This window comes from Mycteria americana, chromosome 11 (assembly GCF_035582795.1).
Source record: "Mycteria americana isolate JAX WOST 10 ecotype Jacksonville Zoo and Gardens chromosome 11, USCA_MyAme_1.0, whole genome shotgun sequence".
Lineage (NCBI taxonomy): Eukaryota > Metazoa > Chordata > Aves > Ciconiiformes > Ciconiidae > Mycteria > Mycteria americana.
The window spans coordinates 23,619,425-23,644,455 of NC_134375.1; the positions used below are offsets into that span (position 1 = coordinate 23,619,425).

The 25,031-nt window shown below is 57.6% G+C and overlaps 2 protein-coding genes across 2 annotated transcripts; one reads left to right on the forward strand and one right to left on the reverse strand.

The window, feature by feature from the left end:
• Nucleotides 1–291: 291 nt before the first annotated feature.
• LOC142415406 (uncharacterized) lies at nt 292–7,132 on the forward strand. Its single transcript, XM_075513668.1, has 4 exons — nt 292–4,369; nt 5,355–5,541; nt 6,518–6,712; nt 7,021–7,132. The coding sequence occupies exons 1-4, from the start codon at nt 4,177–4,179 to the stop codon at nt 7,130–7,132; spliced, it is 687 nt and encodes a 228-aa protein (XP_075369783.1). The 5' UTR covers nt 292–4,176.
• A 6,695-nt stretch (nt 7,133–13,827) lies between these two features.
• On the reverse strand, nt 13,828–22,338 carry RPN1 (ribophorin I). Its single transcript, XM_075513840.1, has 10 exons — nt 22,016–22,338; nt 21,067–21,131; nt 19,235–19,541; nt 18,515–18,724; nt 17,349–17,541; nt 16,917–17,016; nt 16,509–16,647; nt 16,195–16,314; nt 15,464–15,709; nt 13,828–14,410 (listed from the first exon to the last, which is right to left on the reverse strand). The coding sequence occupies exons 1-10, from the start codon at nt 22,238–22,240 to the stop codon at nt 14,228–14,230; spliced, it is 1,788 nt and encodes a 595-aa protein (XP_075369955.1). The 5' UTR covers nt 22,241–22,338; the 3' UTR covers nt 13,828–14,227.
• Nucleotides 22,339–25,031: the final 2,693 nt, after the last annotated feature.

The following is a 25,031-nucleotide window of genomic DNA, read 5'->3' on the forward strand; positions in this document are numbered from 1 at the left end:
TTTAGTAGGCATGGAGGTGTTGGGTTGACGGTTGGACTAGGTGATCTTAAAGGTCTTTTCCAACCTTAATGATTCTCCGATTCTCTTGCTCCCCAGGAGGACCAGGAGCCCTCAGGAGCTGCCCCGAGCTGTGGGATCGCCTCCTCTCATTGGGATGCTGGGGTAACATCTCCCTTGGGTCCTGCTCCCTCCCGCCCGTTGTCACCGGTGCGGGGACAACCGTGCCCACTCATACATCCCCCCGTGGGGGTGAACGGGGGTTAGGGATGCTGGAGGAAGAGGAGGCGGGGGGGTTCTGTGCATTAGGAAGCAAGCTGTAGATTTAAGCAGCTGTAACGTGCCTTTGCACAGCCTGACGTCCCAGCTGCTGTGGGGCCGGCCGGGGCTGAGCCTCGGCCGCTTCCCCCGGCACAAGCGGGCAAACGCGGGCGGAGGGTGCCCTCCGGCGGCCCCGGGACCGGGCTCGCCTTCCGCCCGGAGCACGGCCGAGGCCGGGGACCCCCCAGCTTGTTGAATTAGGCTGCGGGCCGGGGAGTTTGGATGTCTCTTCGGTATTTTTTTTTTAATTTGTTTGTCGGCATGTTTTCCCTCCTCCGGCCTCTGCTTTTCCCTGGCTTCCCATCTGCTGAACTCCCACCTCTGTACGGCAGCCAAGGGATGGCTGAGACGCTGCGCAGGCATCGAGCGGTGCGGGCTGCTCGGCCAGCCCCTTCCCCGGAGCAGAGGTGAGGGGTCCCTGCAGCCCCAGCCGCATCCCCTGGACCCCCCCCGGGGTCCCCAGGCCGGCAGGCTCCCGCTCAAGGGGTGGCAACAGACCCTTGTCTTTGGGCTCAGGGGATCGGGGAGCCATCCAGCCCATCCGAGTGGGCAGCAAAGGGCTGACGTGACCCTGAGAGGAGCCTGGCGGGATGGGCACCCTGGGGTGGGCTCTGTTCGGTGCTCGGGCGGCCCTGTTGCGGCCACCAGCGTGCCCGGCTCGGGCTCTGAGCGTGACCCGGCGGGTCTCTTTCCTGTCCCAGCTGGGAAGGGCTGGGTCCCTGCCAGCTTTCCTGTTTGCGTTACACCCTGCCACTCCCCAGCAGCCTGTCCCTCGCAGGGTGGGGGGCAACGGCAGCAGCGCTCCCCCAGGGATGCCCCCCAGGCTGGCAGGGCACTGCGACCCTGCTCCCCTCCTGCCGGGACCCGCCACGTCCCTCCTGCCCTCCTGCAGGAGGGGGATGGAGGAGTATTTGGGCAGATTAGCCCCCGCCGAGGTCTGAGCAGCCCCAGAGCCCCTTGCAAGCCTCCCTGAGCCATGAGCCCTTGGGGCTCCGGGGGAGGTAACGGGCAGAGCCCACCGGCGGCTGGCAGGAGCCTTTCCCCTCCGGCTGGGTTTTGCTGCGGCAGGGGAAGGGGGAGACGATGGGCTCCCGGCACCTGCTCCAACAGGTTGTGCCATCCCACCCCAGCACCAGGCCGGCGGTGAGAGATGCCTCCTGGAGCTGTCAGGGGACGACAACGGAGGACGGAGGCTCCCAGCCCTGCCCCACAGATGGGCGCAGGCAGGGCTGCCTTCAAAGCAAAGCGTGGGTGCTCCCCGGCCTGCTGGGATTAGAAAGTTAAGGGCTGGCATTGTTTTCCCAAGTCCAGAGGGGGTGGATACCAGGCAGGATTAGTCTGGCAAAGCTTCCAAATGTGCTCAAAAGGGCACAATAGGACCTTGAAGAGAAGAAGCTGCACCGATGACAAGCGAGAGGAACGTCTCTCAGCATCCTCTGCCTCCTGACGCAGGCGGGATGCACTTGGGGCAGGTGCTGCTGCTTTGCAGCTCCGTCTCTGCCAGGACACCCTTCCCAGTGGGTCCAGGGACTCCCCCAGCACCGCTGGTCCTGCCGGAGGGCTCATGGGGCGCAGGGCTCTCTGTGGCAGGGGGAGAGAGGAGAGGTGATGGCGGTGAGTGATCTCGGTGCCTCTCTGCTGCCAGCAGCCCAGGGAACCCCTGCGTGTCCCTCAGGGTCTGTGCTGCCTGTCCGTGGCTGCGGAAAGGGGTTGAGCCCTTTCCCCCAGGCCACGTCTATTCATGGAGTATGAAGGTACCTGTATCCCTGGTCAGATATTTGCTTCTCCAGTTACTGGTTTTATAAATTATATTTGGCTCAAGAAGGACTAAACGCACTGTTGAATTTGGGGGAGTCTGATAGTACCTTGGGGCAGGGGGAGCTCACCGTGGCATGGAGCATCCCCTGCGGCAGCCAGCTCTTTCCCAGGGCATCTCTCTGCCGCCCAAGGCCATCGTTGCCATCGGGGAGCTCCGGAGACCCCTGGGATGATGGGATGGGACATGTGCAGGCACCAGCAGTGCCTGGGAAAAGGCGGGGGCATGCAGGTAAACAGGTAATGCATGCATAGGGGGTACTTCTTCATTTTTTTTTAAATCATTTGCAATTAGAAGCTAAAACCTGGAAAGCGACAAAGCCCCTGCTTGCCGGGTTGCTGCTCCCCAGGGCTTCTCCACCCAGAGACCCACACCAGCACCGCAGGGGCGGCCGCGTGCTCCGGTGCAGCTGTAGAAAGCGTGGTCACAAGGGGACTGGCAACCAGTGCGGGCAGCCAGCTGCCGGGTGGCACCTCCTGCCCGAAAACATGGCCTTCGTGGGCATGGGTGGGGGGCCCAGGCCTCCTCGGGGGGCTGAGGGACGGGCGGGCTGGATGCGGCCCCAGCAGCAGGGAGTGGGCAGGGTATCGCCCGTGGGGTGCTGCTTCCGTGGGGCACGAGGCGGTGCCCTGAGCAGGCCCTGGGCAGGGGGAGCCTGTGCCCGTACATGGGATTTCCCGGAGTGTGCAGGCCCTTTTGTGCCGGTTCAGTCATGCTCCTGCTTACCAGATTTTTTTTTTTTGCTGAAGCCTCAGTAACCAGGAGCCAAATTTAACTGAGTAGAAAGATGTACCTGAGCAGAGCTGCAGAGATTGGCAAACCAGTGCCAGGGGCGTTCACTGCAGCGTAAGGAGCTGCTCCATCAGTGAGCTGCAGTGATTGCCCGGGCTCCTTGCTGAAACCACAGCTTCGCCCGGCAGCATGCAGCACCAGCTTTTGTTAGTCTGTGATAACTTATTAGCCCTGATAACTCGTTAAGTGGTGGGGAACTTGAGCGCGTGCCATCGCCTGCCTGGCCCAGCTCCTCCAGCATGGGTCACGCACGGGTTTGGCACCGTCCCGCTCTGCAGCAGCCTGGGTCACACAGCTGTGCCCGGCAGAGGCAGGTCTGTGCTGTGCCATGGATGCACCCGAGCTGCCGGGAAAAGGCAGATGCCCACCACGGAGCCTCTGCTTTGCCCACGGCCTGTCACGTGCTATCTGAAGCACTGCAAACCAGGCTGAGAACCGAAGAGGCTCAACACACCTCATGCTTCTTACCCACCTGGCCCCAGGATGGCTGGCCTGGAGCAGAGACACCAGACCTGGGCTGGGCTCGCTTTGGGGAGGCTGCAGGGGATCTCATGGAGCAGCCGGAGCATCCGTTAGGCTGCGTGGGGCTGGCGTGCCGTGTTTGTGAAACCCGCCGTGCTTGCGGTTGACCAGAGCGCTGAAATAAGCCCGGCCGGAATTGGTGCACTGCTCTGTATCCTGATGTGGTGAGCAGCTCCGACTGGCAAGGGTGGGGGCAGCCCCACTGGGGAGACTGGTGGCAGCGGGACCGCGGGGGCTTGGCAGCACCGGCACGAGGACCGCATGCAGGGCCCCGCCAGCGCCCGGAAAGCTCAGCCTGGCACTAACGGAACTGTGATAAAAATGAACGTGACCAGGACAGCAGCGTGGGGGAGATTAATGTCAGATTGTCAGAGGGGAGGAAACTAAGGCGGACAGCACTCAAACAGATACTGGAGCGCGTTAGGGGGGCGAAATGGGGTAGATGCTGCTTTTCCCGGCATTGCTGCATCTGCAGATCTGCATCCCCCCCTACAGCCTTTGAGGAGAGAGGAAAGGACGGAGGGTTTGCCTGAAGCGTGTGCATCACCCTTGCCAATCCCTGTCCCGCAATTCCTCCCGTCTCTGCAGGTGGGGGATCTGCCCCTCTGTACCGGCCTGAACACTAACATTAGCAGCGCTTGCTGCCTGACACACTGCTGCACATCTCTTGAGGGTCGCTGCCCGGGCCGGGTTTGCTGGTGTTTCCCACCAGCAAAGCTTTGGCTGTGATGGGAGAGCTCTTGGCTGCAAGAAGGTGCTTCGCCACGGCTGCCTATGGGAATAAAGCTCTCCTCATCATTGCTATCAGCTGCTCCGGCCTTGCCTGCATTGCCAGAGTTCAGTGGTCGGTGTCTCCCATGCTGCCTGGTCCCCTGGTATCACCACGGCTTCTCCAGGACCCCGCAGCTTCCAGCTGTACAGGTACCAGAGCCCCTCGGAGGCCTCCTTTGCTCCATCACCTTTGGTGACCCCAGTGTGGTTTTCTCTCCAGCCCTCCTTTCTCAGCTGCTCTGTCGGGCAACGTCCACGCCTGACGGGTCGCACGCTCTTTCCCACCTGAAGGAGGCAATCCGTGTCCCTCCCCAGCCCCCCTCCCTGTCCCCTGCTGTGCCCTGGGCTCCTTGTACGTCTCTCCCAAGGGAGCACCCAGCCCCTCTAAACCTGCCCGGGGCGTCATCCCAAACAGAAGCCTCACCAGGTTAGGTCCGAGAAAAGGCAGCCCCAAACTAGGGCTTAATTAAGCAGCCACAGGAGCTGGGCTCCAGTGGGGCCGCGTCCGCCCCGTTCGCCCCTTCGCCCCGCACCCCTCCTCTTTCCGCCCCGCATCCCTCCCGCATCCCTCTCTGCACGCAGAGCCTGGGGCTTGGCTCTCTGCTCGCCCGGCTGAGCCAGCAGAACACCTCAAAACCCCAAACCAGGCTGGGCCGAGGCGGGGGACCGAGGTTCCACCTCCAGGAGGTGCCTCCGCTCTTCCCCGTGGCCCCGCTCCCGGCCCCGGCCCCGCGGCGCGGCGACCCGCGGGCCTGCAGGGACACCTGGTGGCCGCCAGCCTCGCTGCGGGCCCGGGGAGCCGGGCCGGGGACCCTCGGCGGGCAGGGGCTGCACCCCGGGGAGCTGGAGGCAGCCACGGGCCCCGCGGAGGGTCCCTGCCTGCCGGGAGCCGCGGCGGGGAATCGCCCCGCTGAAATCCCGGGGTACGGCTGGGGGGGGCGGCTGGGGGGGGCCGGAGGCTCTTTTTATCTACAGCATCCCCCGAGCAGCGGCAGCTCCTTCTTTTCTGCCGTAAGAAGGAGAAGAAGGGGAACTAAAGGCTTTTCCCTCCCCTGGGCTGGGCGAAGAGTCGGGGAGAGGCAGTTTCCATCTCAGCCCCTTTCTAGTTCGGTTTCCTTCTCTCCCCTCCTTGCAGGTCTGCAGCGGGAGCGGAGGGATGGGCCGGCTGCGGCGCGTGTTCATGCGCCGACCGAGCTATTGCAAGGGCGATGCTCGCTCCTGGTTGTGAAGTTGGAGGTGGCCAGTGCCGGTGTGGGAGCAGACAGCCCTGGGCACAAACAGCAGCGATGGGTGCCAAAATCATCTTCCACGAGCAGTGAATGGTAAACCTTGCAGGAGCTGGGAGCTGAGAGGCGAGCGTGTGCCGTGCCCGTCTGCCTCAGCTGCGCTTGTTCCCTCACCATATTGGTTGGACAACCAGGGATGCTGAATGCAGGTGATGAAAATCAAAGTCCACTTGCGAGAGTCACTAGCAAAGAGGAAGGACAACAAATTTCGGCGCTGCCCTCCAGCAGATTCGTTGCCCGTTCATAAAGCTGCCATGCGGAGGCACCTTTGTAGCACGGGTGCCCGGTGTCCCAAAGGTAACAAAAGCTCCTGCCTGCTCTACTCCTCCGCCACGGGGATGTCCCAAGGCCGAGGCTACACCAAATTTTGTGGGCAGAGCTGGCCTGGGCCACCGCATGGCCTGTGCCAGCGAAGGCAGGGGGCACTGCGGGCGCAGGAACCAGCAGGGACGGGGGGAGCAGGGAGCGCAGGCAGGGTGCAAGCCCGGCCCGCTGCCCATGGCTGTACGTCCTTCTCCTGTGTTCCCGGCTCCTGCGGGACGAGCTGGCTGCCGCCTGTGCTCTGCACCCGCCAGCTGCGGAGACGATGCTGTTCCCTTTGCCACGGCGCTCTCGGGATGTTGGCCGGGATAAAGCAAAGAGGTTTTCACATCCACCTGCCTGCTGGAGATCCGCAGCCTCGCTCAGGGGTGAGGCTCACTCATTCCTTTATCTGGACGATGCCGAGTCCTTCAGCTCCCGCAGCTCTGTCCCGCCAGCTCCTTTTCGAACAAGCCAGGCTTTATATATCCCAAACAGCAGCCCCTGCTATCAGGGACCAGTTTCTCCAGGACAGTGAGCTCTGTTAGGATGCTCACTCTGATTCTCTGGTTCTGTTACTCCTTTTTTAGCTTTAGCACCGAAGTAATTCACCTCCCCCAGTGCTGGTACTTGCTTGATCCCCCATACCTGAGCTCACACCTTGTCCCTGCTGACTGCTGCTAACCCACACCATGTGGATTTGCTCTTTCAGCACCACCTCCTCAGCGCCCTCCGAATGCCTCCAGCTTGTACGATCTCCCCTGGTACCAAAGGTGACAATAAAAGTGTGTCGGCATAGACATCGGTCCCCGAGCAGCAGGGAAGTGTGGTCTTGGCTGCCTGGGACCCCGCGGCAGCGGCAGCACGGGGTGGGGAGCAGAGGTGCGTTCCCAGTGGCTGGCCACAGGTTTGTCCTAGCCCTTACCAGCATGCAAGGAACAGAGGTGGGGGGACAGGGATGAGTCCCCTTCCACAGCGGGGTGCGGAGGGCTGCACAGCCCCTGGGCGAGCCAGATGAACCGGGTGCCTGCTGGAAAACGACCCTTGGAGGAAAATCCAGCCAGGGATTTTGGTGGCAAGTTGCCTGCGCCCCTCTCCCTGAGCAGCTGGCTCTGGCTGAGGACACCAGCCTGGCTTTTAGCATGGCCTGGGGGCTGGCCCTGAGCTCCTCATGGCCGTTTCCTTCACCAGTCCCTTTTTCTCTTTGCACGGCAGGTTTACCAAAGCGGTGCTGAGCATCGGCATCCCTGCTCTGAACCCTTGCCACTGCGATGCTGCTCTGTGGGCGGTGAGCATGAAAACGTCACCTTGGGAAGATATTTGGTAAGCCAGCATCTCTGGTCTTCAGTCCAAGCCCAGCAAGCCCTGGACCACTCCAGTTTGGACCAGTTCAGGAGTCAGAGGGTGAGAAGTGCCCAGGGCCTTTTTGCTTGTGTACCTGGCTGAGAGCAAAGTCTCGTCCTAATGACGGGCTCCGGGGCAGAGCCTTGCACAGCCGCCCAGTAGCCTCGTACAGCCAGGAACTGGGAAGGATGGGGAGACAGGACCAAGATGTGTCCCCCGGCAGGTGGATGTGGCGGGGCTGGGTGATCAGAGGCACGATGACGTGGAGGCAGCCGGCAGAGCCCACACGCCCAGGCCAACGTCTCCTCTTGGTGAGGAGGGACCCAACGCAACGTGTGGTGTGGCTCCTGCTTTAGCCGTGAGCTCGCTGCTTCTCTGCTGCCTACCCCTGTGCTCTCGGAGGCGATAGGCAGGGGGTCCTCTCTTTTGAGTGTCCCATGCCACGCCGAACTCGGAGGCGTGGGATGCTCTCTGGTTGCTCTTCGCTCAGGTCGGCTTTCTCCAGCCCGTGGCTGTGGGTTGACGCAGCCGCATCCCTGCTGGCCAGGCGATGCTCTGCATCTCGTGGCTCTGCCACGCGGGCCACCGCCACGCACAGCCCTCGTGTCCCCATGGGAGGAGGACGAGGAGGATGCTCCCCACCACCCGTGGAGCCCCTGGCGCAGCAGCGGCTTCAGGCCGGGCACGGCGCAGAGCCACGCAGGTGGCACCTACAGGGGACGTCCCCCGAGCCAAAGCCGTCAAAGCCGGGTCTCGCCCGCCACCGCAGGCGAGGCCCGCGTGGTCCCGGCGGAGCTTCTCCAGCTGCGGTGCGCACGGCCGCTGCCCTCGGGAGGAGGAGGCAGCTCAAAGGCACGACGTGGGGCCCGGCACAAGATGGCAGCGGGGCTGGGCGGGGAGGACGGGGGTCCCAGCGGGCCCGCCATGGCCCCTGCGGGGTGGGCCACCTCGGTCATGCCTCGAGACCCTGGGGCGGCCCCGGAGGAGCTCCCTGGGCCCGGGGGACGTTTCCTGTTTGCTGCCCGCACTGAAGCATCGGCCCTTCAACCGCCGCCAGTCCTCCGCTTCCGGCAGGGGCTCCCGCCCGGAGCCCCCCTGCACTATCAGCTCGCCAGATGCCTTTTTCAGGATACTGTGGTAAAACTGTGCCGGGCAGGCGCTGTCATTTGGGGTTTTCTCTCGTGTCAGCCTCGAAGACAAATTGGACAAGGAGGAGCGAGAGGGGGGGGAAAGAAAAAAATAATACATTTAAACAAAGAAAAAAAAAAGAAAGAAAGATGCTCGCCGCCATCCTCAGCTGGGGCTGGCCCGCGTGCCGGCGCGGCAATGGGTCCCCCAAGCGGCAGGGCCGGCAGCGGGCTGGGCCGGGGCCGGGGCAGGGGCAGGCTGGGGTGGCCGCCATGGTGGTGCGGCCTCCGTGGGCGCTGTCGGCCTCTAGTGGCGGCGGAGGCGGTGAGGTGCCATGGCGGCACCGCCAGCCCCGTAGGCCCCACCAGCGCCATGGGGACCTTATCCCATCCCTCCTGGCACTGCAGCCTGCCGGGACGTGGTCCTCTGGGTGCTGCCAGCCGGCGGGACGCGGTCCTCCTCCGGGACACGGCCCGCCCTGCGCTGGAGAAGGAGCGGGAGCCGCGAGAGGGGGCGTGAGATCCCCCAGCACCCCTCAACCAGCCAGCAGCCTGGGGTGACCCCAAACCAGCGGGTGCTGCCCGGGGCCACTGGTCCGAAGCCACCAGATGGTGCTGAGCAGCCGCCGGACTGGGTGGACCGGGAGACGGGCAGCCCCGCTGGGGCCGGCGGGAGGGAAATGGTGAAAGAGCATGCGGGGAGGTCTGTCTGTCCGTCTGTGGAGCCGTGCAGGGGGTGGCTGCCAGGTCTGCCGTGGGGCTGGGGTGGCCAAGGCGCCGTGCCCCGCTGCCGGGGACGGTCTGTGGACAGACGAAGGGTGACGGACCACGGATGCTGTTTAACCTGGGAGCTCGCCAAAAGCCCCGGCGCTGGTGCGGGGTGTGCACGCGGGTGTGCACGGGTGTGCGCTCCCCGAGGCCGTAACTCAGCAGGGAGCACTACAGCGCGGCTGCTTGCGTGGCACGGCTGCTTGCGTGGCACTCGGCACGTGCTCCGGCTCTCCCCGCGAAGTGGCGGGGTCAGGTGGGCCCGAAGAGGCGTCGCTAAACCGGGGGTGCTTTCGGACGTGCTTCCTTGGGGCGTACGGAAACGTGGCACCCCCCAGAGCCAACCGCAGACTTGCAGGGTTTGCTCTGAGTTAAGCCCAGTGATTTTATTTGGGTTGGATGAAAACAAAATTAAAAAATAAAAAGGGTGGTTGGTCCCTGTGGAGCAGAGGGGAGGTGTCAGCACGGGGAGGGGAGGCAGGGTCGATGGCGCAGAAGTAGTACTGGGCTATCCCCACCCACGGAGGGTGGATGGGGGGCTGGCTAGGACCGGAGGGTGTGGGTGGGAGTTACGCTGCACCTGACTATAAAACCTGATTTTCCCTCCAGCCCCTGAGTCTGAGCACCCACTGGAGGACGGGTTGGACCTCCTGGGCACGTCTTCAGTTCTGGAGTTTCCCTTGGAGGACTGACAGCGAGAAGTCGAAGAGGGAGAAGTTGTTCTCTGGCTGCCCGGGATGCCCAGGAGAAGCTTGGGGTGTGGGTAGCACCCCGGTGAGAAGGGGAGCTGTGGGGTGCGGGGAGGCAGGGGGGAGCAGGGGGGCAGCAAGGGGAGCAGCGGGGAGCTGCGTGCCGCCCCGAATGAGGCAGGTGGCTGCGCTGAGCCGGGGACCTGAAATCATGGCTGCTCGCTTTCACCGGCAAATCTTGCATTTGTGTGGTTTCCTTTTCCTTCTCCTACGTATACTTTTTTTTTTTCCCTTCTCTCTTAATTTTGTTCCCTTTGCTGTGGAGGCAAATTTCAGCCCTTCCAACCTTTTGGTTCCAAACTCTGCACAGGAGCAAAACTAATCACGGAATCCCAGCAGGGCTCAGCTTTAATTGCCCATGAGATGTTAATCTGCTGGAGGGTCTCAAGCGCTCCTTTATCTGAGCCTTCCTTTTTCCTTTCCTTCTGCTGCTCCGCAATTCCCCTGGCAGATGCCTCCCAACTCCTCACAGCCGCCCCAGGGTATTTTTTCTGAACAAGATCTCAAGTGAGCTTCCAAGCCCAGAAAAGCTTCTGTGCAGAGCAGCAGAGACAAAGCCCAGACCTTTTGCAGCTCTCAGCCCTCTCTTGAAGGCCTGGCTGTTGTCGGAGGCAGCAGGAGGATGGAGGTTGTCCTCTCCATCAGCTTGGGATTCCCCCTGCCCACAGGTCTCGGGTTAGACAGCCACGAGCATAGCTGAAGGGAAGAGGGGCCCTCGCGCCTGGGTTCCCTGGTGGCAGTGCCTCCATCCCTGCCCAGCGCTGGCGGTGATGCTTTGGGAACCTGCTGGCTCCAGTTCCTCACACCTGATGAGCTGCCAAGCCTGGAAGAAGTAAGGGATATCCTCGGAAAGCAGCAGCTGGAGTTCAGGGAGAGCCCAAAGCCAGCCAAAAATGGTGCCAGCAAGGCCAGCCCTGGCCAAGGACCTGCTGGACTGGCCCTGGTGGCAGCGGCCAGCATGGTGACGCTGGCTGAAGGATGCAGCGGCTGCGGGAGCAAAGCAAGCACAGCCTGAGACGCGTGGAGGAGAGACTAAGCTCCCTGATGGCTCTGCCGATGGGGACCCTTTTGGACTGCCCTGCAGCAGCTCCTTCCTAGGAAGTCCGTCCTCAGAGGGCACCTCGGGACACACATCTGGCAAGGGGCTGCTTCTCTGCTTGTCACCGGGCGCTGAGCAGGGAGACTGCTTCCAAGCCCCCTTGGATACATTTGTGATTTGTAAAACCCAGCCACAGGAGAGATTTCGAAGTCGGATCCCCTCACGCCCTCAGAGCTGAGGGGGAGGATGGCAGGAGACGGACAGCTAAGTGCCTTTCTGGCCCAATGGCCCTCCCCATTTTTCCCCCACCTCACGGATTGGAGGCTGCCCCCTTTACATTTGGCAGAGACAATCAGCTGCAGCCCTAATCCCTCCATTTGCTGCCATCAGGTGCTGTTGCTCTGGCTCTCCCGCAGCTCCTGCAGACCCTGAGCTCCTGGTAGGTGCTGTGGTTTTTCCTCCTCCTTTTTCTCGTTTATTCTCAGAAGTAAATTTGCAGGAATCCAGAAATTGCTCTGGTTTCTAGGTCACTCTGCTGCTGTGGGTTTGTTGAAGGGGTTCCCCGATGCACGTGCTGCTGTGGGTTATTGTCACGGCTTGCAGAGGCCCAGCTGCTCCCTTCGTGGGGCTCGGCAGGAGGGCTGCACGCTTTGGGGTACGGCGTGCCTCCTCGCTGTGGCTCCCCAGCAGCCCTGGGGGTTGCCGGCACAGGGGAGCGGGTACAAAGGTTGGGGACCCCTCCGGGGGATGAACCTCACCTTGGGGAATGTCTCCATCCCGTTTCATAACCTAGTTGAAAAGCGCGGAGGAACCAGAGCCTGTCTCCCCAGGGGTCTCCTGCCCACCCCAGGGACCCACGCTGAGCCCCAGAGCGGGGACGTCCCTGGGCCGCTTGCCCTCAATTGCCCTTTCCCTGCGCCTGAGCTGGCCCTGAAGAGCAGCACCGGGGGCAGAAGGGGCTCAGGGCACTCGGTGTGGGCGGCTGCGGCTGCCCGGGGAGGGCGGCAGAAGGGCCGTCCGGGGAGAGGAGCAAAGCATCTCTTCTTGCAGCGGCTGTTTTATTCTCGGCCGCTGGAATTGGGGCAGCTCTCCTTGGGGACTGGAAGCCTTTTTTGCCGGGGCTGGCTGCATTCATCCAGCTTATTTATAGCTGCTGTCTCTGCAGCCGTGGCTTCTGTTAACGAGCAGGATCTGAAGCTGCCCAGCAGCCGTGAGGGCTGAGGCGTACGCTGATCGAGCAGAACCCCTTGGGATAGGGAGGGAAAGACATAGAGACGCACCACCAACGCCGGGGGGCTTTGATGCGATGGGCACGATCAGCTCCACTGTACCCTCGGGGGTCTGGGCTGCCCGGGAAGCCAGGCAGAGGTGGGTCGTGGGAAAAGAAGCGTGGCACTGCCTTTCCTCTGCCGGGGGGAATGGAAAGTTAAGGATGTCTCTGGGATCATCAGTTTGATCCCTCTTCTCCTCCCCTGGACCTGCCTGCGTTGCCCTGGTGCAACAGGAGCCCCTGTCTGGCTTTGGGTACCTCCCCGAGTACTGTGCACGTGTGTTCTGGCCCACCGGGTTAATGATGATTTATTTGATTTTAGCTGATGGTCATCCCCACCCTGGTCAGGCAGGACTTGCGGTCTCAGGGCTCCCAACAGCACCTGCGCAGGGAACAGAGAGGCAGGGGATCTAGGCTTGCCCGCCCCGCTGCAGGGTGAGGTTTGTGGGCACGGGAGGGAGCTGGCACCTGGCAGACGACGTGGTGGGTGCCTGGGCTCAGGCCTGCAGCAAAACGCTCCAGACTAACAAACCCACTTTGGAAGCTGCGTGGCCTGGGGCAAAGGGCTTTCCTACCAACCTCATCCTCTAAAAAGAGAAAAACATCCCTGGAGAAGGTAAGGACAACTTTTATCCAGGATAAGAAGCCCCTCCAAGATAAGAAGGGTAGTAAAGGGCAAGGACAGTGCGTCTGTGACAGACCTTGGCTACGTGGGCCTGGGACAGAGGGGCAGGCAGTGTGGGTGGCCTGGCAAGGGCTGGAAGGCGTCCAGCTACTTGCAGGGGTCCAGGCACAGGGCTTGCAGGCAGCGCCGGGCCACGGGGGCTTTGTTTGCCCCAAGCCTCAGGCAGAGCCCGTGCAGGAACCGTGGCACACCTCCGCCCCCCAGCACAGCCACTTCGGGCACTAGCGTCCTCGGGGGTGGCTCGGATCGCTCTGCGGTGTAGCCGTGTTCTTGCCCAGTTTGTAAGCAGCCTCCAGTTCTTCTGCCGAACGCGCTTCCCGCAGGTGGCTGCGGATGCCCAGTGGCTGCACCCCACTTAACCACCCCTGCCCTGCCGAAACATCCACCCACAGGCAGCTGCCTCCACCTGCACATCACGGCATCAGCAAGGCAGAGGGATGTGCTGCGTTCTGTTCTTTTCTGGTCCTTTCTCTATCGGGATCTCAAACAGCTTTGGTAAACAGGAGAGACCTATATTCCAGTCCCGGCAGCCAGCTCCGGGGTGTTTAGCAGTGCACTGAAGCAGAGAGGCACAGGGAAAAAAAATAATCTTACAAGACTGCACTTATCAGGGAATTGCACGCACACCCCAGGGTATCCAGGTGGGAGCAAGGGCCTCCTGGGGTAGCACAAGGGACACAGGGAGTGTTGTCACATGCAGCAGGAAAGCATGTGGCACAAAGCGCGAGGCTAGCGGGAGGGGTTGCGAGGCTAGCGGGAGGGGTTGCGTTGTGGTTTTTCTCCCTGTAAGGGTGTAGGTGCATGCATGTCCCTAGGGAACGAGGGCTTGGCTTTCTCCCCTGCCTGGGTCAGGGCCTTGCGGGGTGGCAGAGCTCTGGTGGGAGCCCTCCCGTGGGAGGTGGGAGCAGTCAGGGCTGAGCTCCGTTCCCCAGGGAGCTGCACTGCCTGGCCACGGGCCGGATAGGGCCACCCAGCCCCTCTGCCTCCCCCCACCCCTGCACAACACATAAAGGCGAGGCAGCGGCAGTTTTATTTCAAAGTAGAGCAAAAGTGTCTTTTATTCTTTCTGGAGATGCGACATTCAGATTTGCCATGAGCGTGTCTGTGCTCAGACTGGCTGGCTGTGCGCGTTTAGTCAGGGCACATCTATACAGGAAAAACCAAAAGTGAGACTGTTTTATAAACTGGCTGAGCCTCACCTCTGGTAAAGAAACCCCGTTACCCAGCCAAACAGCATGATGGTGTGGTCCCTTGCACAGCACATGTTGCTGAGCAGACAGGCTCTATAGAAAAATCTAAAACCAAAATGTACTTTTAGACATTTCACATCAACTTTCCCCCTAATTTTGCTGGGAAGGTGTTTTGGCTCAAACTGTATCCACTCCCAGGCTTCTCATCTCCCTTCATACCTCTCCCCTCCACCTGGTCACTAAACCAGAGTTACAGTGCGTCGAGGATGTTGTCGATTTTGGTGACCAGGTCCTGGCGCTTGTTGGAATGCATCTTCTCATTCTCGATGTACGTGTCCTTCTTGAGCTTGCCAGCTACCAGCCGCTCAGCCTCGACCGAGGACTTCAGAACGAGCTCCTTGACTTGGCCATCGAGCTTCTGAATCTCACTTACCTTATGGGAGTGAGGAACAAAGGGAATATTAGAGGAGACAAAAAACCATCCCTACAGTGAAGCTGCAATAGAACAGATGGTAAAGCTGGAGCAAAAGATGAAGTCAACGCTAAGTGGAAACATCTCCAGTCCCTGAATATTGCCTCCTGAGGTGTCACCTCTCTTTGGCATCCCTCTATGAGGAACATCTCGCAAATGGATAATTAAGCAGTGCAGATAAAGGGGCTCCGAGGACCCAGGAGCCATCCTGGCAGGAGACAGGTGCAATGACTGTTAAAGAGTGTTTAATGATAGATTTTAAAGGCTTCAAGCTAAATCACTACTATGACAACCAGAAGCTGTCTCCCTACAATCAATGTTAATGGTGTGTGAGAAGCAGGTCTGTAATGACAGAGCTACTCTTTGAGTCAGTAACAGATTAAGCAAGGTGGCTGCTGGCTGAATGGACCCTAGAGACTAAAGTGTCCCTCGCTTGGGGTTAAGTGGCTGGTCCAGGTAAGTGTTGAAATATCGTGGAAGGAGGAAAGGATCGTGGGTGCGTGCTCACTGTGCCATGGCTTTCAACATGGTACAGCGGAATACCCCGAGGAGCGTCATGTTACCAAAATTCTGTCAGCACCAAATTCACATGTGCAAGGAAATAAGAGATAAGGGAGAAGATTTTGGTTTGGCTGGTGTCAGAAGTAAAGTCAGAACTGATCACATGTTGATAGTTTCCATTTTTGCCTAAGTGTCACTGCCGTGAGCTCAATGAGCAGCATCAGGATTGTGTTACAAAAGCATTAATCTGTACTCATCCAGCTGGTTCAAGGGCTGTTTAAGAAACAGCACAAGCAGCTGTTTACCAGCAGCGCTTACAGGGCTGCATAACCAAGACTACTGCAAAAAGAATAAACTGATCTTCACGCCTCCTGGCAGGGATCAAGCCATTTTCAGAGGGAAAAAAAAATATATATACAGGCTGCACAAACTAAGCCCCAAATTAAAACTCACCTAGACTACTTAATAGAGCCAAGAATAGGAGAGCTTAAAAAAAAAATTAGAATTTCTTACTTTATCACATAAGTCAGAGCCTTCTGTCTTCAGTTTAGACTGCAGAGAGGCTATTTCATTTGTCAGAGCCTTGTGCTCTGTCTCCAAAGCCTTTTTGCCGCTGTTCAGGGTGGAGATGTCCCGTGACTGCTTGTATTTATTCACTGCTTCATCAAAGTGACGGTACAGCCCAAGTCTCTTGTTCACGAGAGTAAGCACTTGCTCCGTGATGCAGGCAACCTTCATCCTAGCTTCAGCAGCTGGATCCTGCGAGAGGACAGAAGGGAAGATCGAAGCAGTCATATCTTTGATCTGCATCAAGCCATGCTTGCAGTCTGCCACAGGACTGTTACAGAAACTGCTCCCTTTGCAATTAAGTCAACAACTAAGTAATTGGGCAAATGGTACAAGTACTAACTAGGGCAAGCACCTTTCAGCACTCAGCCTAGCCCAACAAACAGCTTAACAAAAAGTAAGTTAAAATGTTGCAGAAGGAGAATTGCGGACATCCCTGCTTCTCAGGGAGGGATTCCTTTTCATCCAGAAGGCAAAACTCAGGTTAGCCTTAGCACACCAGTTCAACCCTGCAGGAGTATCAATGCTCAGGTAGCATAGAAACAGGGCTCCATTTAAGCATCCAGTAAGATATCCAATCAGAAGGAATATCAGTGAGAATTACTGGTATGAAAAAACCTCCATCCGTCAGCTGAGTAAGACACTAATGCTCCCACAGGAGCTTCATCATACAGCACCTTAGTGATGGAGAAATCCAGCCTCACGTAGACGATGACAGTGAAGAACAAGATGTAAAAAGCTCCAACCACCAACAGAGGCTCCTGCAGCATCAAGATTTTGTTGAAGGTGTAATGAACCTAGAAGAGAGGTTTGAAACACTGAGGGGTGACCCATGTTCCTATGGGACAGAACTCCTCGGGCAGCAGCAGAACTGGCCACGCAGTCCAGTAAGTACGTATTTCTGGAACCCGATACGGGTGTTTTGACTGTGCCACTGAATACAGAGGAGGTGCAACTGCTCAGGCAAGCCTTGCAGAGAGGCCACACTCACCACGATGTCTTGGATGTGCTGCTCCACCAGGTTGCTTTTGTGTGCCACGATAACTGGACGTCCAAAAGTGTCCAGATAAGTGTAGTGAAGCTCGTCTGAAGCACGATTGATTTCATAGGGGCTGTCCACATGGATGTTCCTGTGAATAAAGCCAGACAGTCCCATGTGACTCTACAGTGTTTGAGATGATGTAACCTAGGACTTGGCTGGCTAACCGTGGCCTCTAGCACAAGGCCAATTATGCAGTTTAAACAACACTCTAAAAGGAAGCAAAGCTGTGTTCCAAGGTCTCCTCCACATGCACAGTCATGGTTTTGTTTCACTGTCCTCAGGCCATTAGAGCAGGCTGGAGAACTGCCACCAACACAGCATCGTCTGCAGTGACTAGCCAGGAGTAACGAGACTTACTTGGCACCTTCTGGCAGGACAATCTTGACAGTCAGAGAGTCCGTAACTTGCTCATCAAACACGTGGTCGACAAACCTCATTTTCAAGGCATACTGATCACCTAAGAGAGTGCAGACCAGAGAGTGGTTACAATTCCTTCAAGAACAAGGGGCAACCTTGAAGCTCAGCTCCTAACAGAAGCAAGAGCAGAACTCAGACGGATACATTGTGCGGCAGGGGGCACTAGCTCACTCAAGTATATTTTAACCAGATGTCTAAAAAAACCTGAAGGAAGCACAGAAAAGAAGGTGGATTTGCATATTCTAGAAATAATAGCTAGCAACCATTGTTGCTAAGGTGCAGCGTACTGCAGCTTTGAATTCTTTACTGTTCAGCAACCACCTTTAAACACAGAGGAGAAGGTTTCTTATTCCCTTCCCCTGTGCCACCCACCGAGATTGTAGAGGTATTCGTAGCTTGGCAGGTTATAGCCAATGATGTAATGGGTTTTCCATCCCCCAAAAAGCGGGAAGCGGGGACGGATCTCCATCTCCACAGAGTCATCCAGGACAAGGAGGTGGCTGGTGGAGATGTTTCCGATTTCATCTCTGTAATAGACGTCCTGAGCAGCAGCTGGGAGAATGGTCTGTATGGAGAAAAGCAACAGTCAGTGCATCGGCTAGGAGTTATTTCCAGTGAAATCGGCAAAACCAATAATGGCTGTTAAGCATTGAGAAACAGCGCTCCCACGTGAGAGATGACAAAATGGCCATTCAGTTGCACTGAGTGGTAAAATTGTGCTATTATAAGCAATCAGCCACAGAAGTGGCTGCCAGCACTAAAATCACTTGGCCTCTAAATGAATGTGCTTTCTCCAGCCCAGTTTCAAACATCCCAGACAGCAAGGGATCTCATCATGCCCACCAGGACAGCAATTCCCTTTTCACTCCAGCCCGCTGCCCTAGCTCACTGAGCTTGCTGGCTTTACGCTCAGCAAAATGAGATTTCTGTTTGGCTGCACCACCTTAGAGAATTACAACAATCAATCCTGGAGGCTTCAAGCAGCGAGAAATGTTTTGGTTCAGATGAAAACACATAATACTTTTCACATCTGGCTAGCAGAGACACAGCTTTAACTTTTGTTGAGTGCTTTGTGAGCAAGGAATGAATGGGTGAGTTTCCAATTAATACTGTTCAACATGTTGAGGATATGACAGAGAAGGCAACTCTGAAAATAAGAGGGTGCGGACAGAATGAATGGCCCTTGCACAGTGGAAAATGGAAAGCAGAGCTGTCAGCACAGGGATTAAGGGTTTTAGAGGGTTCCTGAGATTGGAGGGGTGGGAGTGTGGAGAAACACTATGTGCCCTGGTATATGCAGTTTGTTTGGCCAACAGATGTAATAAAGCATGTAACCTCCTAATTCTACCTCCAAAAGCTATTCCTATCTAGCATGAGCCTTCTCTGAAAATAGGTCAGAGCTTTAATATTCCCTTATTACTTGGGTATGGTTACCAAAGAAAAGGAAAAGGACAACTGTATTTTTTTTTCCCTCTGGGGATGTAAGAAAGGGGGAAGCCACAGTAAAAAAAAAAAAAAAAAAAAGGCAAAATGTCAACCTTAAAAGACTTGACAGAAGAGATCCCACTGTCTGGCTGTCTCTGGTAGTCATATCTGGAGAAAGGCCCTTTCAGCACTGCTCCTGTGTGCTTTAAATCAACCGTCTCTTCAACCGCAATGTTCCCCCAGTGAGACACCTCGATGACGCGGGTCATACTGGTGATGGTCAGGAATGGACTGTTATTTTCATAGTGCACCTTCAGAGTATCCTAACAAGGAAAAAAGATAAACTATCAGAGCTGAAGTAAGGAGCAACCTCCCCTCACAATTACCTGTCTCCATGTCCCACAGAGAAACCTCCTTGAGAGACTCTGCAGAGAGGTGAAGCTGACTGCACGGGAAGGTTTGAGCCCCCCCAGCCCACTTCACACAGGGTACCTGGGGTGTACTCGCAGGTCACACCCCACACGTCTGGCTGAGTCACAACGGTGAGGGGGCTAGAGATGCAGTCTTCCCCACTGTAAATACACCCCTGCCAGAACCATGCACAAACTGGCTTGGTTTGCTCTGTGGACACCAAGCAGCGGTCAACAATCACGTCTGTACCAGGAGCACCTTGCTGGAGCACGTGTTCCTAGCCTGCACGCAGGCTAACCCGGGTTTGACCTGCGATTCTTACACGAAAGCCTCCACTTCCCGCTCTCTGGCCTTTGAGACGCAGGTGCCACGTTTGCAAGATGCTCTCTGCAGAGCCACAACCTCCTTGCACAGACATTTACCTGGCTGTATGGAGGAATGTCCTTGAAGGGGCCATATTCAATCATGTCTTCAGTGCGGGAAGGGTTGCCCAGCTTGGTGTAACTCTCCACATTCCTAGAGGCCAGTTTGACCCGGGTTGTTTGGGTCTTGGTGAAGTATGGTGAGTAGAAGTAGTGATTTCCTTCAAAGACCACAAACTGCTTCTCGCTTTGGGTGATGTGGGTGGGGTAGGGCTGCAGGACGTGTGTGAAAACCATTTCAACAGATACACGGACCTTGGCTCCTGGTGCCAAAGGAGATGGCAGCTTCACAGAGAAGAATTTTCCACTGGAAGGGAGAAGAACAGGTAAGTCATGGGAGATCTTCCCCGAGAGAGCAATCAGATCCAACCCCTGCAACATCCCCTCTGGATGGGAGCCCATATATCACATATATCATAAGTGATTGGGGCCAGTATTTTATTTGCTCCTCTAAGGCATACAGATGTCTTGTCCCAGAGGGTGTGCTTACTCTGGACTGGGGAAGCAGGACAGGAGCCAGCACGGGGTGAACTGTGTCCAGGCACAGTTACAGTCTTTGCTTCACAAAAACACCAGGCTCCCATTTTGGAAGGGGAATGGTGACACACTCCCCTCCCTAGGTCTGCATTTATAAAGCATGCTTCAGCAGGGTTTTTTCCATTCTTCTCCAGATGACAAGAATGATTTGTATCAGAGGAAGCATGTGCAAATGTCCAGAAAACAAATCAAAAACAACTTAAGCACTCGTTCCCACAAAGTCTGTTAATTCTCAGCTTTTTGCCCACAGGATCTGAAACTAAGGAACAGCCAGAAAATGAGCACGGTTTTGGACTGAGGTTCTACAGAAAGGATCGAGGTATCACCAAACCTGTAAGGATGCACCAGATAGACCGAAGTGATGACAGAAGTGAACGAGCTTCAAGGTGTGCCTGGTGGCCCAAGAGCAGGATCACATGAGGCCTCCAGATATGTCAAAAACCACAGTCTACCTTGGCAACTTAACTCCACAGCTACTGTGCTCTTGAAACCCAGCAGCACCGTGCTTCTGACCCATTTTACAAGCACCCTTTATTTCTCAGCTCTCACGGCTCAGAAAGCACCCGCCTGCCCAGTTTTGCAGTGTATGCCCAATATCCCAAGCTTGGCAAAGCAGACCCTTGGGCAAAAGACAGCATCCTCCCTCCCTGCAGCAGGCAACAGCCCACGCTGGGCCACAGTATCCAGCGCAGCGTGGTACTCCCCACATCGCAGACTAAGAGCAGTGCTCTGGGGACAAAGCCAAAGAGCACTTACAATCTCTCTGTAATCACCGCTGCCAATCATTTGAGACCTCAAAAGGGAGCAATGGGTAAGAGCATGACCATAGCTATAATGCTTCTCTTACCTGATGTCCCTTAATAAAGGAACAGAGCATTACTTAAGGCAGTGAGCACAAGAGACTAAGCACAGCTGAGCCCCCCTGAAGGCAGCTGAGTTGCATTTAAGAGAGAGATTCTCTCCCTTGTAGGGCTTTCCCCTCACCAGCAGCTGTGGGAAGCAGGTACGTGCTGGGCTCAGTGCAATGATCTCTCCCAAGGAAAGAGCATCTGAGGGAGGGGAATGACTCCTTCTAGGGCTGCAGGAATTGGGTTTAGCTGCTTGTGTGAACTGTGCTCCCTGGCTTTGCAGCACCCCCGGATGCAGCCTGAGTAGAGAGTGGATCTTTTCAGGAACAAAAGACTCCAGGATCTCTAGGTATGTGGGACTGAGGTAGTGTTTCTGCTCTGCCATGAGGATGACGGTGAAACCCCCATGCACAACTCTAGGTACTGACCTTAGAGGGTGACACTCACCTTTTGCCCTTAACTTTAGTCTCTCTCACTTCCAAGGTGTTCTCCTCCTCTTCCTCACCCTTCACCTGTTCCAAAACAACAGACTGATCAGTGTGCTGCTGTTTAAAAGACTTAACATGTCCAGGGCAAACTCCATACAGTGCCTATCCACTTTTTAGGGAGATGCCTCCCAGAAAGTACAAGCTGATAGATAACTACTTTATTTAAAAAAAAAAAAAAAAGCAGCCCTTTTTCATTAATACAAATTGCAGCATGGTCAGTGTGCAAGAACAGATACTGGAGATTTCTGATAAACCTCTCGAGCTCCCTTCAGCCTGACTCCCAAGCCAGCACAGTCACTGTTAACTTGTGCAAATGAGAATCGCGGTCAACGGCTTTTGTGATTTCTCTTGGATGTTTTCTACAGTGGCCGGGGAGCGAGCGGGCCACGGGAAGCTGACTTGGCCAGCAAGCAAAAAGGAGATCAGCGCAAACACTGCTGGGATGAGAAGAGCCCTCTGCACGTACGTCCCGCGGGGTAAGAGGCTGGAGCCCCCGTCCCCGGGCCTGCAAGGGGCCGCAAGCACCGCTCCGCCCGAGGGGCCGCGGCCGCTCTCGCTACAGCAGTGAGGCCGTTAACCAGCATCTCTCCCGCCTCCCGGACCTCACCGCCGCAGCCATTCACCCCCCTTTGTTCCGTACAAGGACAGCGACCCTTAGCTTCGCTATTTACAAGGCAGTGGGAGCACTGCAGGAGCAGCGCTGGCCGGGCGCCGGGCGAGGAAGCCTCTCCCCGACCGCCACGCCGGCTGCCGGCGCGGCCCCTGCGGAGGGCAGCAGGCGGCCGGGAGCGCGGCGCTGTGCCGACGTGTCCCTGCGGGCGGCGGGGCCCGGCAGCGCCCGAGGCCGCGCCCCGGTGTCCCCCCGCACGCCGAGGAGCGGGGCGCCGTGCCCCGCCGCCCGTGCTCACCTGCACGCCCAGGTAGGCCAGGCGGGGCTCCAGGCCGGGCTCCAGCGCCAGCAGGAAGGCGGAGGCGGCCGTGCCGCCCGCCGCGTTGGCCAGGCTGAGCTCGGCCGAGACCTTGGCCAGGTGGGTGCTGAGGTCCACGGAGCGCCGCGCCTCCTCCAGCAGCAGGTCGGCGGCGGCCCCGGCGGCCGCCAGGCAGAGGAGCAGGCGGCACAGCAGCCCCGCCATGGCCGACACGCCGCACGGGGAGGGCACAAGATGGCGGCGCCCGCGCTGTACGGGGAGGGCACAAGATGGCGGCGCCCAGCGGGGGAGGACGCTCACGATGGCGGCGCCCAGCGGCGCTTGAGGTCCCCCGCGGGGCAGGGCGGCCGCGCGAGTGCCTGAGGGGAGAGGCCGGGCTGGAGGCGCGGCTGCGGTGGGGCGGTCCCCTCCGTAGCCGCGGGGCTGGGTCCGGGCTCCCGCAGCCCCGGGCGGCCGCTTCCCTCCCCCGGTGCTCCCGCATTCCCTTCCTCGGTGCTTTCCGGCGCCCAGGGCCGGGGGGCAGTCCCGGGGGTTCCTGCGGTGCGGCTGGGCCAGCGGCCAGGCCCGGCCAGGCCTCGGGGCCGGCCGAGAGCCAGAGGGGCGGTCGCCACTGGCTCGGCCCTGCTGTGGGAAACCCCTGCGGGGGCCGAAAAGGAGCAAAAGGCAATTATAACAAATAACCCGGCGTGCTCGGGGCAGCCGCACGCTTTGAAGTCTCCTTTCCGGCCACCGCACAAAGCAGCTCTGTTTTCTCCTCGTTTTTAGCCAAAGCTGGCTCTTGCCAGGGCTCAGACAGGGGCGGCTTCGAGCGGCCACAAGCTTGAAGGCTGGTGGTAGCGCCCGGCGTGGGATGGCACCGGAGAAGGGCAGCGAGCACAGGCGGCGCTGGGCTTTAGCACCGGAGGTGGAATTAGGGTGCTTCTGGTGACCCTGCTGAATAAAGGAGCCACAAACTGGGAGAGTCTGTCTCGCCAGCGTGCGGACTGCTGTTGCTCTGTAAGGCGAGGCTTTACACAAGTAGATTTTAAGCTGAATCCAAATCTTCTGCTAAAAACCACTGATAATTGACAGCTAAATGATGCCAGAGAAGTGCTGCAGGCAGCCGAGGCATGGTAATAACTGGCCCTGAACTAACCGAGGCAAAGAGAGCTGGAGAAAGGAGAACGTTAGTGCTTTAACACATGACTGGGGAAGAGGTGATTGACACTTTATTCCCAAACATCTAAAGCAGATAAAAGCGAGGAACGGATGTTGTCTGTCGTGATTGCCGGAGCAGGGCCTTTGCCTGTGAGCCCTGTGGGACAAGAGGCTTTTCATGTTTGCATAACGTGATCCAGGACTCGACCTTTCTTTAAGATCTTAATATGAGTCATGGAGATAATTCTTTGAATTGGCCTGAGATTGTCAAGTATCGAAAGGGGATTTCCTAAATGTGGTGAGTTTGGATCTGGAGTCAAATAGCCCCTTGGCAAAGGCTAAACAAAACGGGCTGTCTCCTGGTGTGCTATGTTCAAACCAGCATCACCTCCTAACTGGCCTTCCCTCTCTTCCCTCGCCGCCCCCCCACCCACCCAATTCCTATCACGGAAATTTTCTTGGCAAATGACTTCAATTTCCCTTTGATTTATTTAGGCACCAGACCTGTGAATTTGGCAGCTGGCCCTGACAGCATATCCTAGCGCAAGCGGGTAGTTTTGTCACCGTTTTGGGTGACAGCAGGGCTATCTTCCAGCAGCACAGCAGGAGATGGTCGCAGGGATGGGTGTTCAGCTCCCCAGCCTCATGCTTCCAGCTAGGGAAATGTTCCAGGTCCCTCTGCTCTCCAGGAAAAGCATGTTTATCTTGGCCCTCTTCTCCAAAGAGCCGGGCTTTGGGGCCCTGGAACTGGGTAGGCCGGTTCAGGGAGAAACAACCACGAAACGCGGAGGGCTGAGGGAAACAGCCGGCTCTAGTTTAAGGCTGGCCAGCGGTCCTGCGTCTGGGGACTCCCTCCAGTTGTCTGGGTTGGTTTTGCCATGGAAAATTGCTCTGCTAAGAGCGGCTGTCACTGTCCTTCCTTCAACCCCAGCCTCTGTGTCACGGGGAATAAATGAACTCCAGGCTGCCTCTTTAGTAACACGCGCAGCTCCAGCCTGTATTTCCCCTCTCTCCCTCAGGGCAATTTCTCCTGGCAAGCGGAGGGAAAGAAATAAATGCACATTCCCCTTGTGTCTGGAGATAATTGGGCTTCAGTCGCTACATCCCGGGCCAAAGGTTGCTCTCTGATGAGTTCAGCCCAGAGCCTGGATCTGAGCTTGCTGGTGAATGCAAAAGTTTCAATATCTGACCCATCCCAGACCCTGGCAAACTCTGAATCAGGCTGTTATATGCTAACCCCATGTTCGGATCCATTTCTAATTGCGATAATTGAGTCATGCCGAGCCTGTGCAGCGTCTGTTCGAAGACTTCAGCCCTACCACGTAGGCTAAATTTATCTTTGGGTTGAAAAGCTGCTGCCTTTAGGCTTGCTTCAAGGATGAGTTTGGCTCTGCAGGCCCTTCTTGCTGCTGCCCAGCATGTTGTGTACACCTTTAAGCTTACATCCAGCAGTGCCAGGCTGTTGTTCCTTAGTGCATGGGTTCAGTTAACAGCTGGCAGCGGGCCCCTGGCTGGGTGCGCTGGTTATGGTGGCTGGGATAGCTCCTGGATAGCTTGCAGGCTGTGTTCGAGCAGGGAGAGGCTGCTTTTGCAGGCGAGGAGCGTGGTGGGGCCCGCTGCCTCCTAATTGTCCCAGGCTGTGGTGCCTGCGTGCGGATCTGGCCACCCAGGGCCGGTGCCAAGCAGCAGCAAGAGCCAGGAGTCCAGAGCCGCTTATTTTTCTCTTTTTATGTGGGTTGTTTTTTTTAATTCTCCCATTGCGAGGAATGTCCCCCTCCAGCAGTAATGCCCCAGAGAGCTGCGGGTCGGGAAGCAGCATGAGAGAGGTTACCAGACCCCGCTGCCATCCAGGCACTGG

Bases quoted from the DNA above. Each gene is read 5' to 3' on its own strand.
- LOC142415406 (XM_075513668.1), top strand. From the start codon at position 4,177: ATGGGAGAGCTCTTGGCTGCAAGAAGGTGCTTCGCCACGGCTGCCTAT. The intron at 4,370-5,354 runs GTACCAGAGCCC...CCCTCCTTGCAG, and splicing joins CGCAGCTTCCAGCTGTACAG to GTCTGCAGCGGGAGCGGAGG. The intron at 5,542-6,517 runs GTAAACCTTGCA...TTGCTCTTTCAG, and splicing joins TCTTCCACGAGCAGTGAATG to CACCACCTCCTCAGCGCCCT.
- RPN1 (XM_075513840.1), bottom strand. From the start codon at position 22,240: ATGGCGGGGCTGCTGTGCCGCCTGCTCCTCTGCCTGGCGGCCGCCGGG. The intron at 15,710-16,194 runs GTGCTGTATGAT...GTCCTCTCGCAG, and splicing joins TGGATTTCTCCATCACTAAG to GATCCAGCTGCTGAAGCTAG. The intron at 14,411-15,463 runs GTAAGAAATTCT...CACTCCCATAAG, and splicing joins GCTCTGACTTATGTGATAAA to GTAAGTGAGATTCAGAAGCT.